Here is a 17,741-nt window from a genome sequence, read left to right as displayed (position 1 = left end):
AAGGAATCATTAACTTGAAGGTCATAAATGGCATGTTTGTTGAAAAACATGGTGAACTCTTCATCTGTGTCCTCAAGTGATAAGATTCTGGAAAGTTTATAGAACACAGATGATCTTAAGCTGTTGTTGGTCAGTTTGATATCCCTGTGATTCCTAACAGAGTTTTGGATCTCAAAGACAACTGCTCGGTGACTCCAAGCATTATCTTAATCATCATTGACAACTGCTGGTTTGAAGTTCCCTCAAAAGGAGCTCCTGCTGTGCTGCCCTGTGAAAAACCATTAAGATTCATGTTCACCCCCACACCCTTTTTGGAGTTATCTGCCTGCTTTCTGCGACAGACTTTTGCAAAATGGCCATTGTTATGACAATAATGGCACTCCTTCTTCTGGATAGGGAACTTTTTACTGGAACCTGAGTTAGAACTCTTTTCTGAGAGGACATGTATGGAAGCTGTCACATGGCCTGGTTCTAAGTCAAGGTCCAGCCTGTCAAGTTCACTTTTAATTTTACCCCATTTAACATTACGCCAATTGGGAAGTGATGTCACCAGGGCCTGTCTAAGATCTGGTCTCAAAGATTCGACCAGCTGTGTAAAATGAGGACCTTTCACAGAAATCTGCAGCTGATTCTCCCTTTTCTGCCTGCATTTAGTTATTTGCTCCCAATCAGTAGTTTTGCAGCATTTGTGGCTAATCCAGTCATTGAAAGTTTTCCAGCCTTTTTCAATGTTCTGGCCTTTGTCACCCAAACCATCCGACACCCTTTTTATCAAGATGTCTGCTGTCTGTTAAGTTGAGGACTTGGCCTGCTATGGCCACAGCATCACTGGGGTGCAGGGAGTACAGCATTCTTTTTTTCTGCATGAGATCTATAAATTCAAGACCCATATGCTTTGGAGGGTTAAACTCCTTGGACAGGTTGTCCAGGGTTGCTGCATCTAAAGGAACATGGCCAATGTCTAGCCTGGTTTTATTAACTTCACCTCTCTTGTGAAGTACCTCAGATGATGTGATTGTCACTGGCCTCATTTCAGCTTTCCTTCTGACAATCACTTTACCATGGCTAGTACTTAGCCCATGCTCAGAGTACTCCTCAGAAGATGAATGGTCACTGCCATCAGAATAGTTAGTCTCTTCACCCATGCTGGTTGCAGCCAATTGTGGATAAAATCTGGCTGTTGCTGGAGGATTTAAATCTGAGTTACAAGACTTCTTTTGTAGATGGCCTATTGGTGAAGGACAAGACTGACTTTTACATTTGGCATGTTTCAGTTCAAGAGATTTCAGTGATCTCTGAAGTTTTTCACAGGTTTTCTGTGCATTAATAGCAGCTTGTTTATGCTTTTTACACTCATCAGCTAGTTCAGAGATCTTCTCCTCAGATTCTCCTAGCTTATGTTCCATGGACTTCAGTTTGTACTGCTTAATGACATAAAGGCACTCTTTAGCAGAGTCATGTTTGATACCATATCCTAAAGCTGATCTACATTCTTCAAGATTCCATTCTGTGTCTGCAGAAAAGCCTTTAGATAAAAAGTACTGACTGCTCTTTTGCTCATTGATGTGCTTATTGACTATGCTGTCTATTATCCTTTTATCCTTTCAAAATCTGGTTCAGTCCACTGAGGAATTTCAGTTCCCCCCTTAACTAATGTGCTGTTTCTATAGTTAATAGGCTTCCAGGAGACTTTACAATATTTATGAGCATTTTGGCCATTTGAAGTCACGGTGAGGCAACACAACAAAACAAGCAAACAAACAAACAAAACAAAAGTTTCCCTCAGTAGCTAACAGTAATTCTAAGTATGGTTTTTCCCCAATCAACGTATATAAGAACAGCCGCAAAACTGTACGTTTTACCAGTGGCACACTAGTTTTTCAATAAACACATACAGATCTTTCTTGATCAAAGAATATAAAACAGCCACAAAACTCTAGGTTTTTACCAGTTACACGCCAGTGTTTTGACGAAACACAAACAGGCCTCTTTTGATCAGAAAATCTAAATACTTATAAAATACCAGTCTTCCCTCATATAGAGGGGATAACAGTAACAACAGTTACAAACTACTGGTCTTTCCTCACCTGAGGGGATAACAGTAACAACACAGTTACAATTTCAGGATACTTTTACTGACTCTTATTCCTTATATCCTAGTCTGCATAGGAGAAGGTTCTGCCAGAATTTGTCTTTAGTTCGTGATGGCGTTACTCACCAAGAAGGATTCAGTATGCCATCCGGGTCACGGCACCAACTGTTAGAAATTCGGCATTGAAGAGTCAGGAGACTGGAGTTCGGCGTTGACTGGAGTTTATTTACACATACACAGGACCATGTATGAGTACAGCTGGATGATCTCAGTCTATCTCAGGATGATCTGAAGTTTGGAAACTGGAGGTTCAGAGGTTTCCTTCACGTGCATGCAGAAAAGCACGGGCACAGCTTGGTCATCAGTTTGTCACCAGTTCAGTCTGATCCAGTCTGTTGCCAATCCAGTCTAACATCTAATATTTTAGGAGGGCCTTATATACGTTGGAGTAGTGGGGGAAGGGAATTGGAGGGAGAGGAGGGGTATATAGAATGAGGGTGATGAAGAACGCGTAAGACAGAGGAAGGGGGGAAAAGGTGAGAGAAAATGGAAATCGGGAGGGATAGGAGGAAGAATAGGGGTGAGAGGAGGGGTAGGTGTGATAAGGGTGATGGTCAAGGAAATAAGGAACATGATGAGACATAAATCTTTACTTTTTTATTATCATTAAATTAAACTTCAGAAGAGTGAACACAGCACTGACTTCTGTTTTTACTGCAGTTTTTACTTCAAGATGGGTGGTGGCCATTTTGAAGTCGGCCATTTTGGATCCAACTTTTGTTTTTTCAATGGGAAGAGGGTCAAGTGACACATCAAACGTATTGGGAATTTCACAAGAAAAACAATGGTGTGCAACAGTCTTGGAGGTATCTATCCAATGTGGGTTAGTGTCAGACCAATAGCGGTGTTTTTGTTTGTTAACTTCACCATTCACATAAACGTTTGCCTCATCACTGAACAAAATCTTCTGTGTAAACTGAGGGTCCTTTTCCAATTTTGTTTTGGCCATTCTGCAAATTCAATGCGCCGTTCTGGGTCATCCTCGTTAAGATGCTGCAGCAGTTTGGAAGGCTGCCATTTGTGAGTAGCTAATATCCGCTGAAGGGATGCTTGACTGATGCCACTCTCCAGTGACATGCGGCGAGTGCTACACTGTGGGCTCTTGCTGAATGAAGCTAGGACAGACACTGTTTCTTCATTAGTGGCATTTTTCTTGTGTCCACATTTTGGCAAATCCAACACTGAACCAGTTTCACGAAACTTGGCAAGCAGTTTGCTAACTGTAGCATGGGAAATGTGTGGTCTCTTAGAGTGTCTTTCATTGAAATCTGCTGCAATGACCCAGTTACTGCGTACACCAGACATCAACACCGTTTCTATCCGCTCCTCACATGTTAACCTCTGTGACATGTCAGTGGCTGTAAACAAAGAGAAACTTGTAAGTAACTCGTGAAACAATAGAGTTACGTTTAAAACAAGCACACCATTGTTTTTCTTGTGAAATTCCCAGTAAGTTTGATGTGTCACATGACCCTTCTCCCATTGGAAAAAACTAAAGTTGGATCTAAAATGGCCAATTTCAAAATGGCGGCCATGGACACCACCTATCTTGAAAAGTTTTCCCCCTCCCATATACTAATGTGCCACAAACAGGAAGTTAATATCACCAACCATTCCCATTTTATTAAGGTGTATCTATATAAATGGCCCACCCTGTAATTTGTGATCTGTTTTTTTTATCTGAATTCTGACTGAAACTCATTGTGTGTTTACACTGTTCCTCTCTGCAGCTGTTCCAGATGTGTATGTGTTTGTGAAGAAATCTCAGACTGAGTCCAGCAGACTGACCCTGACCTGCCTGGCCACGGGCTTCTACCCCAAAGACCTGAAGATGAGACTGAGGAGATTCACCACTTCACTCCCTGATCATCTACTAACATCCTCAGGAGTCAGACCCAATGGTGATGGAACCTACCAGCTGAGGAAGAGTGTGGACGTCCAGGAGGAAGATGCAGCAGGATTCAACTGTTATGTGGAACACAGCTCCTTCAGTCGATCAGTGATTAAACCCTGGGGTAAATATATCTGTGTTTGATTATCCACAAGCACTGAAGAGTAGAGAGAGTGCTCCATTAGACTCAGAATATCCCACTGTTCTTACAGTAGTTACAGTTCTTACAAGAGTTTATTTTAATCCAGAAACACTGAAGAGTAGAGAGTCCTCCATTAGACTCAGAATATCCCACTGTTCTTACAGTAGTTACAGTTCTTACAGGGGTTTATTTTAATCCAGAAACACTGAAGAGTAGAGAGAGTGCTCCATTAGACTCAGAATATCCCACTGTTCTTACAGTAGTTACAGTTCTTACAGGGGTTTATTTTAATCCAGAAACACTGAAGAGTAGAGAGTCCTCCATTAGACTCAGAATATCCCACTGTTCTTACAGTAGTTACAGTTCTTACAGGGGTTTATTTTAATCCAGAAACACTGAAGAGTAGAGAGTCCTCCATTAGACTCAGAATATCCCACTGTTCTTACAGTAGTTACAGTTCTTACAGGGGTTTATTTTAATCCAGAAACACTGAAGAGTAGAGAGTCCTCCATTAGACTCAGAATATCCCTCTGTTCTTACAGTAGTTACAGTTCTTACAGGGGTTTATTTTAATCCAGAAACACTGAAGAGTAGAGAGAGTCCTCCATTAGACTCAGAATATCCCACTGTTCTTACAGTAGTTACAGTTCTTACAGGGGTTTATTTTAATCCAGAAACACTGAAGAGTAGATAGTCCTCCATTAGACTCAGAATATCCCACTGTTCTTACAGTAGTTACAGTTCTTACAGGGGTTTATTTTAATCCAGAAACACTGAAGAGTAGAGAGAGTGCTCCATTAGACTCAGAATATCCCACTGTTCTTACAGTAGTTACAGTTCTTACAGGGGTTTATTTTAATCCAGAAACACTGAAGAGTAGAGTCCTCCATTAGACTCAGAATATCCCACTGTTCTTACAGTAGTTACAGTTCTTACAGGGGTTTATTTTAATCCAGAAACACTGAAGAGTAGAGTCCTCCATTAGACTCAGAATATCCCACTGTTCTTACAGTAGTTACAGTTCTTACAGGGGTTTATTTTAATCCAGAAACACTGAAGAGTAGAGTCCTCCATTAGACTCAGAATATCCCACTGTTCTTACAGTAGTTACAGTTCTTACAGGGGTTTATTTTAATCCAGAAACACTGAAGAGTAGAGAGAGTCCTCCATTAGACTCAGAATATCCCACTGTTCTTACAGTAGTTACAGTTCTTACAGGGGTTTATTTTAATCCAGAAACACTGAAGAGTAGATAGTCCTCCATTAGACTCAGAATATCCCACTGTTCTTACAGTAGTTACAGTTCTTACAGGGGTTTATTTTAATCCAGAAACACTGAAGAGTAGAGAGAGTGCTCCATTAGACTCAGAATATCCCACTGTTCTTACAGTAGTTACAGTTCTTACAGGGGTTTATTTTAATCCAGAAACACTGAAGAGTAGAGTCCTCCATTAGACTCAGAATATCCCACTGTTCTTACAGTAGTTACAGTTCTTACAGGGGTTTATTTTAATCCAGAAACACTGAAGAGTAGAGTCCTCCATTAGACTCAGAATATCCCACTGTTCTTACAGTAGTTACAGTTCTTACAGGGGTTTATTTTAATCCAGAAACACTGAAGAGTAGAGTCCTCCATTAGACTCAGAATATCCCACTGTTCTTACAGTAGTTACAGTTCTTACAGGGGTTTATTTTAATCCAGAAACACTGAAGAGTAGAGAGAGTCCTCCATTAGACTCAGGATATCCCACTGTTCTTACAGTAGTTACAGTTCTTACAGGGGTTTATTTTAATCCAGAAACACTGAAGAGTAGAGAGTCCTCCATTAGACTCAGAATATCCCACTGTTCTTACAGTAGTTACAGTTCTTACAGGGGTTTATTTTAATCCAGAAACACTGAAGAGTAGAGAGAGTCCTCCATTAGACTCAGGATATCCCACTGTTCTTACAGTAGTTACAGTTCTTACAGGGGTTTATTTTAATCCAGAAACACTGAAGAGTAGAGAGTCCTCCATTAGACTCAGAATATCCCACTGTTCTTACAGTAGTTACAGTTCTTACAGGGGTTTATTTTAATCCAGAAACACTGAAGAGTAGAGAGAGTCCTCCATTAGACTCAGAATATCCCACTGTTCTTACAGTAGTTACAGTTCTTACAGGGGTTTATTTTAATCCAGAAACACTGAAGAGTAGAGAGAGTCCTCCATTAGACTCAGGATATCCCACTGTTCTTACAGTAGTTACAGTTCTTACAGGGGTTTATTTTAATCCAGAAACACTGAAGAGTAGAGAGAGTCCTCCATTAGACTCAGAATATCCCACTGTTCTTACAGTAGTTACAGTTCTTACAGGGGTTTATTTTAATCCAGAAACACTGAAGAGTAGAGAGAGTCCTCCATTAGACTCAGAATATCCCACTGTTCTTACAGTAGTTACAGTTCTTACAGGGGTTTATTTTAATCCAGAAACACTGAAGAGTAGAGAGAGTCCTCCATTAGACTCAGAATATCCCACTGTTCTTACAGTAGTTACAGTTCTTACAGGGGTTTATTGTAAAACAAACACTTATCCCTTTACAGATGGTGAACACAGTGACTCTTCAGGTGTTAATGGTGTGATCATTGGAGCAGTGGTGGTGGTGTTTGTGGCTGTAGTGTGTGGGTTCATTGTCTATAAAAAGAAAAGTGAGTGTGATGATATTCCTAATATACTTCATAAATCATTCATAATTTACATTATACATATTTTAAATCTACAGTAAGAGTCTACTCATCATTATAGAAAAGATAATGTTCAAGAGTCTGTTCATTCTCCTGATCCTCATCTGAACACAGAGATTTCTCCAGTTCTCCAAGTTGTTGTTTGTGATCTATTTCTTCATCTCCCTCAAAGTGCTGGAGATCCACTCCAGCCTGAGCTTCCTCAGCAATCAGAGTCCTTCACATTCACACTGAGACTGTGCTGAACATGTTTAGAGTCAGTGAAGGGTTAATGAGTGAATGTGGAACCAGTCAATTAAGTGTGCAGTGTCTTTGAGGAAATGCAGTTTAATCCTGATCTCTGAGATTATAAACAGACGAGTGGAGAGAGGGAGGCATCTGCAGAGATTTATTTAAAATGATGAACATTCACAGCTCAAACTCCACTGAACTCCTCCACACAGACACTGGAATAAAACTAGAATCAAACACTGAGAGAAAATGAGGAAAAACACACCACACACCAGCAACAGACACGTCTTAAAGATTAATGACACGGTCCAAAAGTCCTGAGGAAATACAGCAACACGTCTTTAAACTTTAGAGAGACTTCTCCTTTATTTTAGATTTATTTTAGATTCTATACCAATGAATGATCTGGAGACTTTTAATAAACTTTTTATTTTTTTAAAAACATTTATTTTTAATAAACAGATGAAGACATTGAGATGGTGGAGGAGGAACAGCAGGAAGAGGAATGATCTGATGATGTAAGTGTTTATTCACCTGAAGATACAGACACACACTAAACTCTAAACTAACTTTCAGAAAGTGGACCGGACGGGAACGGTGGGATTCACACACACTGACCTTCAACAGTTTGAGTTTATTCACTGCTCTTTAACCTGGGAGGGGTTCACTTCACTTAGAAAAGTCAGGACAGTGATTTCCCTCAGACTCTGAAGCAGGTGATTAGTGTTGAGTTGATGAACTTCACAGATCTCTGTGTTAGACACTAATCTGGAAGATAAGAAAACAGGTTTAATTCTGTGTTCAGTAACTAGTCAGAACAACGTTACTGTAGTACACACACACACACACACACACACACCTGTCTTACAGTGTCAGTGCAGGTGTAGAGTTAGAGATTCAGCTGAAGTCAGTTGATCTGTAAACACAGGACCCACTTCCAGAACTGACCCTGACTGTACACACCTCTGTAGAAGGGGTTTACAGAAACACAGCTGATACAACTCAGTGTCTTTATTCATTTAGAGAGAAGTACACACTGCACACATCATTAACATATAATTTAACACGTCATTAACCAGCTCCGCCCCTGACTCTGCTCCTTGTGTTTTTAAGAAAGTTCTACTCAGAGCTGATGAGGTTATAAACGTTACGACGTGGTGTTGGTGTAAAATTAGATTAAATTTAACATTCACTTATAAACAGAACAGTCCTCTGATGTAATTAATACATTCATTATAATTTAATGAGATTAATCTGTGCTCCTCATGAGCTCACATCTCTTTATATCAACTTTTAATGACAATTACTCTCTCTCTCTCTGTGTGTGTGTGTGTGTGTGTGTGTGTGTGTGTGTGTGTGTGTGTGTGTGTGTGTGTGTGTGTGTGTGTGTAAAACTAGGTTCCTCATTGACAAGAAGCTCCACTTAAACCATTTTTTCTAAAATGTTAACCACTGTTGTCTTAAAGACACAGTGTGTACAGTAATAATGTAAATGTAATGTAAAGTAATAACTTTACTCTCATGGAGTGTTTATTTCTTTATTATTGTGTATTTCGTTATGAAAAGCTGTGAGGTCTGTCAGAGCTCCTATGAGCTGTAGGTGACCACTGTCTGCCTTCTACCCTCCCCTCCACACTGCAGCCAGATACTCTCACTGACCACCAGGGGGAGACACAGTTCATCTCAAGTCTAATGCCCTATCGCTCCTTTAATGTCGTGTGCACTCTGTCTTTTTCAGGAAATGGCGACACATTATTATTATTTTAAATGTAGCTTGATGTTTGGAGGATGTTTTAAAAGCTGTAAATGATATTTTTGTACAGAATGTACAATGAAGGAACATCACCTCCAATTGAATTTATCCAAATCTGAACTACTGGTCCTCCCAGCCAAGCAAGCTATTCTCCACAACATCAGCATCAAGCTAGAGTCCCTATCAGTGGCTCCCACCAAGGCTGTAAGAAACCTGGGTGTCATGGTTGATGACCAGCTGACCTTCGCAGATCACGTTACCGCTGTAGCTCGATCGTGTCGCTTCTCCCTATTCAACATAAGGAAGATTAGGCCATACCTAACTCAACATACAACACAGCTCCTCGTTCAGACGTTAGTAATCTCCCGTCTAGACTATTGCAACGCCCTCCTGACAGATCTTCCGGCCTGTGCTGTGAGACCGCTACAGATGATCCAGAATGCTGCAGCACGCCTGGTCTTCAACCAACCAAAAAGAGCACATGTCACGCCCCTATTAGTTGAGCTGCATTGGCTACCCTTAGCTGCTCGCATCAAATTTAAATCACTAATGATGGCCTTCAGAGTATTCACTGGTTCTGCTCCCATCTTCCTCAATAGACCCTTAAAACCATACGTTAGCGCCCGCCCTCTCCGTTCCTCAAAGGAGCGCCAACTAACACGGCCAACCCCCCGTACAGGTCAGTCGAGGCTATTCTCATCTCTGGTACCACGCTGGTGGAACGAGCTTCCAAGCACCATCAGAGCAACAGAAACCCTCTCTTCATTCAAGAAATCATTGAAGACCCAGCTCTTCCGAGAGTATCTCTTGCACTGAAAGTATTTCTTTAATGCACTACTTCCTGGAATATTGCACTCAATGTAAGGTATTTTGTATAAATTGTGCTGTAGTTTGAATGTTAGATCCTCTTTTGTAAGTCGCTTTGGATTGAAGCGTCTGCCAAATGCGTAAATGTAAACGAATGCACATATTTTATGGTATATTTGTATTAAAAATTAAACATTTCTATCAACATCCCTCTACTTATTTTTATTGAAAGATTTTCTAAATATTTACTGTCCCCTGCTCCTACAGAACAGTCTGACTGTGTTCCTGCCCCCACCCCCTCGGTCACAGTCTCTAAACTGGACCCTCTGATGGTGTACTGAGGTATTACAGTGACCCCTGCTCCTACAGAACAGTCTGACTGTGTTCCTGCCCCCACCCCCTCGGTCACAGTCTCTAAACTGGACCCTCTGATGGTGTACTGAGGTATTACAGTGTCCCCTGCTCCTACAGAACAGTCTGACTGTGTTCCTGCCCCCACCCCCTCGGTCACAGACTCTAAACTGGACCCTCTGATGGTGTACTGAGGTATTACAGTGACCCCTGCTCCTACAGAACAGTCTGACTGTGTTCCTGCCCCCACCCCCTCGGTCACAGTCTCTATACTGGACCCTCTGATGGTGTACTGAGGTATTACAGTGACCCCTGCTCCTACAGAACAGTCTGACTGTGTTCCTGCCCCCACCCCCTCGGTCACAGTCTCTAAACTGGACCCTCTGATGGTGTACTGAGGTATTACAGTGTCCCCTGCTCCTACAGAACAGTCTGACTGTTCCTGCCCCCACCCCCTCGGTCACAGTCTCTATACTGGACCCTCTGATGGTGTACTGAGGTTTTAGTGTCCCCTGCTCCTACAGAACAGTCTGACTGTGTTCCTGCCCCCACCCCCTCGGTCACAGTCTCTAAACTGGACCCTCTGATGGTGTACTGAGGTATTACAGTGTCCCCTGCTCCTACAGAACAGTCTGACTGTTCCTGCCCCCACCCCCTCGGTCACAGTCTCTAAACTGGACCCTCTGATGGTGTACTGAGGTATTACAGTGACCCCTGCTCCTACAGAACAGTCTGACTGTGTTCCTGCCCCCGCCCCCTCGGTCACAGTCTCTAAACTGGACCCTCTGATGGTGTACTGAGGTATTACAGTGACCCCTGCTCCTACAGAACAGTCTGACTGTGTTCCTGCCCCCACCCCCTCGGTCACAGTCTCTAAACTGGACCCTCTGATGGTGTACTGAGGTATTAGTGTCCCCTGCTCCTACAGAACAGTCTGACTGTGTTCCTGCCCCCACCCCCTCGGTCACAGTCTCTAAACTGGACCCTCTGATGGTGTACTGAGGTATTACAGTGTCCCCTGCTCCTACAGAACAGTCTGACTGTTCCTGCCCCCACCCCCTCGGTCACAGTCTCTAAACTGGACCCTCTGATGGTGCACTGAGGTATTACAGTGTCCCCTGCTCCTACAGAACAGTCTGACTGTGTTCCTGCCCCCACCCCCTCGGTCACAGTCTCTAAACTGGACCCTCTGATGGTGTACTGAGGTATTAGTGTCCCCTGCTCCTACAGAACAGTCTGACTGTGTTCCTGTCCCCACCCCCTCGGTCACAGTCTCTAAACTGGACCCTCTGATGGTGTCCTGAGGTATTACAGTGTCCCCTGCTCCTACAGAACAGTCTGACTGTGTTCCTGCCCCCACCCCCTCGGTCACAGTCTCTAAACTGGACCCTCTGATGGTGTACTGAGGTATTACAGTGTCCCCTGCTCCTACAGAACAGTCTGACTGTGTTCCTGTCCCCACCCCCTCGGTCACAGTCTCTAAACTGGACCCTCTGATGGTGTACTGAGGTATTACAGTGTCCCCTGCTCCTACAGAACAGTCTGGCTGTGTTCCTGTCGTCTGTTTGAGGACTGTCCTAGACGGTCTACACAGACAGTGATGTGTCATCATTCTGTAGACCACAGAGGTCAAGTGGGTGTGGTGTTTGGAACAAAAGGAGATGGAAGTAATCACAGAGATGCAGTGTTTATTATTAACACAGAAATATACAGAAATAAACAAAGAATATGAGGTCAGCAAAGACACAAAACCACTAGCCAAATGAATAAATGCAGAGGAAACCAAGACAAGAACAAGTGCAGACATGACACAATAACCTAGAACAGAGAAGATTAACTACGTACTAAACCTCACAAAGAAACACAGACATGGACCATACACAACAGGAGACAGGCCACAGGTGAAACAAAGCAAGCCAACAGTACTTCAGTACTAACAGTGACAGACAAAAGTAATCAATGCTAAAGAGATAAACACTGACAACACACTAGAAATGAAGTGACAGAGGACTAAAGAACACACGGATTAAAGAGGACTTTACTAAAGAACTAGGGACTCTAAATACAAAGGAATTATATCAGACACAGAAAAGCTAAGAACTTAGACACCACCACAAAAACAAGACAGAGACAAACAACTAAACAGTGGGGAAACTTAAGGTAGTCCCAGAAGACCACACAAAGGAACACACTGGGCTAAGCTAAAACAAAAGAAGATACAGGCCCTAAAACACAAGAGACACAGAAGATCCCTTAAACAAGAAAGACCACCATCGGACAGATTTTACCATCAACTACGAGAGATATAATGAGTCTAAGTCTGAGAAAAAATGAGGCTGAAAACTGTGACACTGTGCTACATTACAGTTATTTACTAAAATACTTTATAAAGAACAATGAACTTAATGAGAGAAAGATTAGTGAATTGGACTGTGGTGGAAAAGTGATAAAATGTCGTCTTTTGTCTAAAACTCTGTTTACAATCACCGGGGGTCCGCCCTGAAAACTCTCTACAAAACACCAGTGAACCTCCGACTTTGCCCTCAGTCACCAGCCGTGGTCCTCCATCTCCCTGCTCTCAGGGATGAGCCAATTCTGGATCTGTTTTGTAGTGTTGCTGTGTTTAAGCTGCCTCCATCTTTCAAACACACAGCCAGTGTTTCCATTATCTTCGTTTACTTGGTCACTTTATGGCTGAAACACTATGTGTAAAATATTGTGTGTACCTGGCAACCCAGTGGGTTTAGACTGTAATGTGATTGGACGGAGGGCGGATCTTAGGCCAAAACAAGAGTAGAGCTTTGCTCCGGACTGGGCCCTTCTCAAAGAGAATGTACTGCTCCAGCACTGCTCTCAGAGACACCAGTGCTTCACTTTAGACTGTTTCTTTAATCTGTGATCACACACCCTGGACATTTATGATTGAGTACAGTGAAAATATTACAGATTGCTGCTTTAATGAATAATTAATGGATGAGTGAATATCACCTTCATAAACAACACACCATTTGAGTCAGTACTAAAATCAACTATTAATTATTCCTCATTTTATTCTATATTTTTATACATATTTGACGACCTAAGGATGAAGCAAATTGAGGAACTAGATTAAAGGGGTTTAAAATCCTGACCTGTGTTCTTTTCTTTAACCATTTCACCAGTGAAAATAAAGGAAGGAGAAGAAGAACCTCGGAGTCATTACAGAACAGCCTTAAACACAAAACACCTACAAAATGGCGGTGAAAACAAAGTTCAGTTTTATCTGTTCAAACTCGGCCACTGCTCGTTTAAACTGAACCGTGATTTCTGCCTAGAAACAGGTGACAGACAAAATAAAATCCTGATTTCCTATTGGACACTTCCTCAGGTCTCCGGAGACTTGATCCACTCAGGAGTGAACTTCCACTAAAGCTGTGGATAACGGTGACACGGTGACAGTGGGAGCTCGGTGATTTGGATCTTTTTGTCTGACTGTAGTTGTCAGTTCACCCGTTTTAAAAGGTAAGTTTGTCTAGGAATGAAGTGAAGCCCTTGTCCATGAAGCAACAGTAAAATTCCGCGTTTTAAACAGAATACATTTGTACAACTGTGTAGAACATACCATTAAGATGTTAATGTCCCCCTAAAACCCACTGAAAATAATGGTGCTCCCCCACAGAGGCCCTCGGTGGGATTTGTGTGGACACGGCCAAGTCCAGACTGCTCACATATAACGAGAAGTGGACATACAGGGTATAAAGTGTTTCTGGCTGAAGCTGGGGTCACCCACAGTGGCCTGTTGGGGTCTGAGTGGCCCTGCCCCTGCCCACAGTGCCCACGGCTTGTCCACAAAGGGCCAGTGTGTGTGTGTGTGTGTGTGTGTTATAGAATATTATCCAGCAGATGGACTTGTGGAGTTGGTGTAATGACACGTATTGTCCAGGAGATGGAGACCTAGATCTGGAGGAGTGTTTCCTAAAACAGGAATTCTTAATTTGGACAGATGTCTTAAACCCCAAATCCTTCTGCTGTAGCGATGGCCGAAGGGAACGGTGTAACAGTGTAATGGTGTTGTAGATAACGATGAATGTGTGATGACCTGCTCAGCAATGTCTCACACACCACACACACTGCAGTGGGCTCAGCTGCTCTAGAGGATAATAAAGTTGGTGACTACACCACCCTGGGAATTTCACCCAAGGAATAACTGCCCCTGAATAGAGAATGTTTGACTTGTCTAGAAGCTCCACTCAAACCATTTCTTCTAAAAGTTAACTGCTGTTATCTTTCTTAAAGACACTGTGTGTACAGTAATAATGCACTTTTCTCTCGTATCCTGTTTATTTACTTTATTATGGTGTATTTCGTTATGAAAAGCTGTGAGGTCTGTCAGAGTTCATACGAGCTGCAGGTGACCACTGTCTGCCTTCTACCCTCCCCTCCACACTGCAGCCAGCTACTCTCACTGACCACCAGGGGGAGACACAGTTCATCTCCAACAAGACTAATGACTGATCACTCCTTTAATGTCGTGTGCTTTGACTTTTTCAGGAAAGTGAACACTCTTTATTATTATTTTAAATGTTTTTTTTTTTTAATGTAGTCCTTCTCTCCCATGGACACACCACCTGTGGGAGAGGTAGTAATCTGGGTCTGGTGCATTGTGGATCGGGTGGCAGCCGAGGGTGTGGACCCTGGCATTCTGATCCTCGCTTACTGCAACTGGCTCTTGAAACATGGAATGTAACCTCTCTGGTGGGAAAAGAGCCTGAGCTGGAGGGACATTTCCTTGCACCTTCGGGTTGGGGAAAGAGCTCTGATGGTTTTTTGTGCTTATGCACCGAACAGCAGTTCGGAGTACCAGGCCTTCTTGGGGACCTAGAGGGGGTGCTGGAGAGTACTCATTCTGGGGACTCCATTGTTCTGCTGGGGGACTTCAACGCTCACGTAGGTAATGACAGTGAGACCTGGAGGGGCGTGATTAGGAAGAACAGCCCAGCTGATCTGAACCCGAGTGGTGTTCAGTTATTGGATTTCAGTAAGTCAGACTGGTTTGGAGTTGGACTCTGTCAGGGCTGCCCGTTGTCACCGGTTCTGTTCATAATTTTTAGCCAAGTGGCGGAAGGTGTCCGGTTTGGTGGTCTAAGGATTCCATGTCTACTTTTTGGTCTTGTTGGATTGTTGAAAGTCCAAGTCCATGGTACTCAGTAGGAAAAGGGTGGAGTCCTCTCTCCAGGTTGGAAGTGAGATCCTGCCTCAAGTGGAAGAGTTTAAATACCTCAGGGTCTTGTTCACGAGTGAGGGAAAGATGGAGCGTGAGATTGACAGGCGGATCGGTGCAGCGTCAGCAGTAATGCAGGCTCTGTACCGGTCCGTTGTGGTGAAGAGAGAGCTGAGCAGAAAAGCAAAGCTCTCGATTTACCGTTCAATCTACGTCCCAACCCTCACCTATGGTCACGAGCTTTGGGTAGGGACCGAAAGAACGAGATCGCGGGTACAAGCGGCTGAAATGAGTTTTCTCCGCAGGGCGTCTGGACTCTCCCTTAGAGACAGGGTTAGGAGCTCGGACATCCGGGAGAGACTCTCCTCCACGTCGAGAGGAGCCAGTTGAGGTGGTTCGGGCATCTGGTTCGGATGCCTCCTGGACGCCTTCCTGGAGAGGTGTTCCGGGCATGTCCAATGGGGAGGAGGATGGATGTAGGTAGTTTTTTTTATCTTTGGAGGATGTTTTAAATGCTGTAAATGATATTTTTGTACAGAATGTAAATATTTTATGGTATATTTGTATTACAAATTAAACAATTCTATCAACATCATTCTGCTCTCGTTTACTGAAAGCTCTTCTAAATGTTTACTGTAAATAGAACATTTCTGATTCTTTAACCCTCCTGTTCTGTTGCAGATGAAATTGACCCATTTTAAAGTTTGAAGATCTAGGAAAAAAGGTTAAAAGTATTTTTTTACTGTGAAACTTCTTCTGCTTGCTTTAATTAGTGCAATCAACATATAATATGAAAATGGTTCATCTCACATATTTGCAACCACCCCCTGCATGTTTATATCACACAGATACTGTTCAGGTCAGTTTGACCCGGCAGTGAAACTGGAGGTAAAAGGGTGTCAGAAATGTCAGAGTATTTCTTTGTTTGCAACTGTGAGACATATTTCAGCTAAATCTCTCTCTCTCTCTCTCTCTCACACACACACACACACACACACACACACACACACACAGTTACACAGGTGCAGATGTTATGACTTTTGACATGAACTATTCATGTTCTCGCAGGAAATCTCCACCCACATTCAGTGGACACTCAACAGGGGAGGGACAAAACATAAAAGATCCTCTGCATGGGAGTCTTACCAACATTACACTGTGTCAGACAGACCTTTACAAAATGAGCAGCCGAAGCAAAATGATGACAGTCCAGGAGGCTCTGGAATCATCATTGATCATCGTGAAGTAGAGGAGGATGTGTCTGAAGATGAAGACTATCTTGAGCTAAATTCTGATTCTAATGATTCTGATATTGGGGCGGCACTGTAGCGCAGCAGGTAGTGTGTTTGAGTCCCGCTCAGGATGACTGTCTGTGAGGAGTGTGGTGTGTTCTCCCTGTGTCTGTGTGGGTTTCCTCCGGGTGACTGTCTGTGAGGAGTGTGGTGTGTTCTCCCTGTGTCTGCGTGGGTTTCCTCCGGGTGACTGTCTGTGAGGAGTGTGGTGTGTTCTCCCTGTGTCTGTGTGTGTTTCCTCCAGGTGACTGTCTGTGAGGAGTGTGGTGTGTTCTCTCTGTGTCTGCGTGGGTTTCCTCCGGGTGACTGTCTGTGAGGAGTGTGGTGTGTTCTCTCTGTGTCTGCGTGGGTTTCCTCCGGGTGACTGTCTGTGAGGAGTGTGGTGTGTTCTCTCTGTGTCTGTGTGGGTTTCCTCCGGGTGACTGTCTGTGAGGAGTGTGGTGTGTTCTCCCTGTGTCTGTGTGGGTTTCCTCCGGGTGACTGTCTGTGAGGAGTGTGGTGTGTTCTCCCTGTGTCTGCATGGGTTTCCTCCGGGTGACTGTCTGTGAGGAGTGTGGTGTGTTCTCCCTGTGTCTGTGTGTGTTTCCTCCAGGTGACTGTCTGTGAGGAGTGTGGTGTGTTCTCTCTGTGTCTGCGTGGGTTTCCTCCGGGTGACTGTCTGTGAGGAGTGTGGTGTGTTCTCCCTGTGTCTGTGTGTGTTTCCTCCGGGTGACTGTCTGTGAGGAGTGTGTTGTGTTCTCCCTGTGTCTGTGTGTGTTTCCTCCGGGTGACTGTCTGTGAGGAGTATGGTGTGTTCTCCCTGTGTCTGTGTGTGTTTCCTCCGGGTGACTGTCTGTGAGGAGTGTGGTGTGTTCTCCCTGTGTCTGTGTGTGTTTCCTCCGGGTGCTCCGGTTTCCTCCCACGGTCCAAAAACACACGTTGGTAGGTGGATTGGAGACTCAAAAGTTTCTGTAGGTGTGAGTGTGTGACGGTGTGTGTGTGTGTTGCGCTGTGAAGGACTGGTGCCCTCTCCAGAGTGTGTTCCTGCCTTGCTCCCAGTAATTCCAGGTAGGCTCTGGACCCACCTCGACCCTGAACTGGATAAGGGTTACAGATAATGAATGAATGAATGAATTAATGAGTTTCCTTCTTAATCACCAGTGAAATGAATCTAAAAAACACACATCATTCTATATATATATATATTCATTCATTCATTCAT

At 43.5% G+C, this 17,741-nt stretch overlaps 1 protein-coding gene across 1 annotated transcript; it reads left to right on the top strand.

The window, feature by feature from the left end:
- Window positions 1-2,732: 2,732 nt before the first annotated feature.
- On the top strand, window positions 2,733-9,862 carry LOC136695137 (class I histocompatibility antigen, F10 alpha chain-like). The gene is made up of 4 exons (XM_066668977.1): window positions 2,733-4,167; window positions 6,766-6,870; window positions 7,600-7,655; window positions 8,536-9,862. The coding sequence occupies exons 1-3, from the start codon at window positions 3,984-3,986 to the stop codon at window positions 7,644-7,646; spliced, it is 336 nt and encodes a 111-aa protein (XP_066525074.1). The 5' UTR covers window positions 2,733-3,983; the 3' UTR covers window positions 7,647-7,655; window positions 8,536-9,862.
- Window positions 9,863-17,741: the final 7,879 nt, after the last annotated feature.

This window comes from Hoplias malabaricus, chromosome 4 (assembly GCF_029633855.1).
Source record: "Hoplias malabaricus isolate fHopMal1 chromosome 4, fHopMal1.hap1, whole genome shotgun sequence".
Lineage (NCBI taxonomy): Eukaryota > Metazoa > Chordata > Actinopteri > Characiformes > Erythrinidae > Hoplias > Hoplias malabaricus.
Note: the sequence above shows the minus strand (reverse complement) of the source record. Positions and strands in the feature narration are given on the sequence as shown.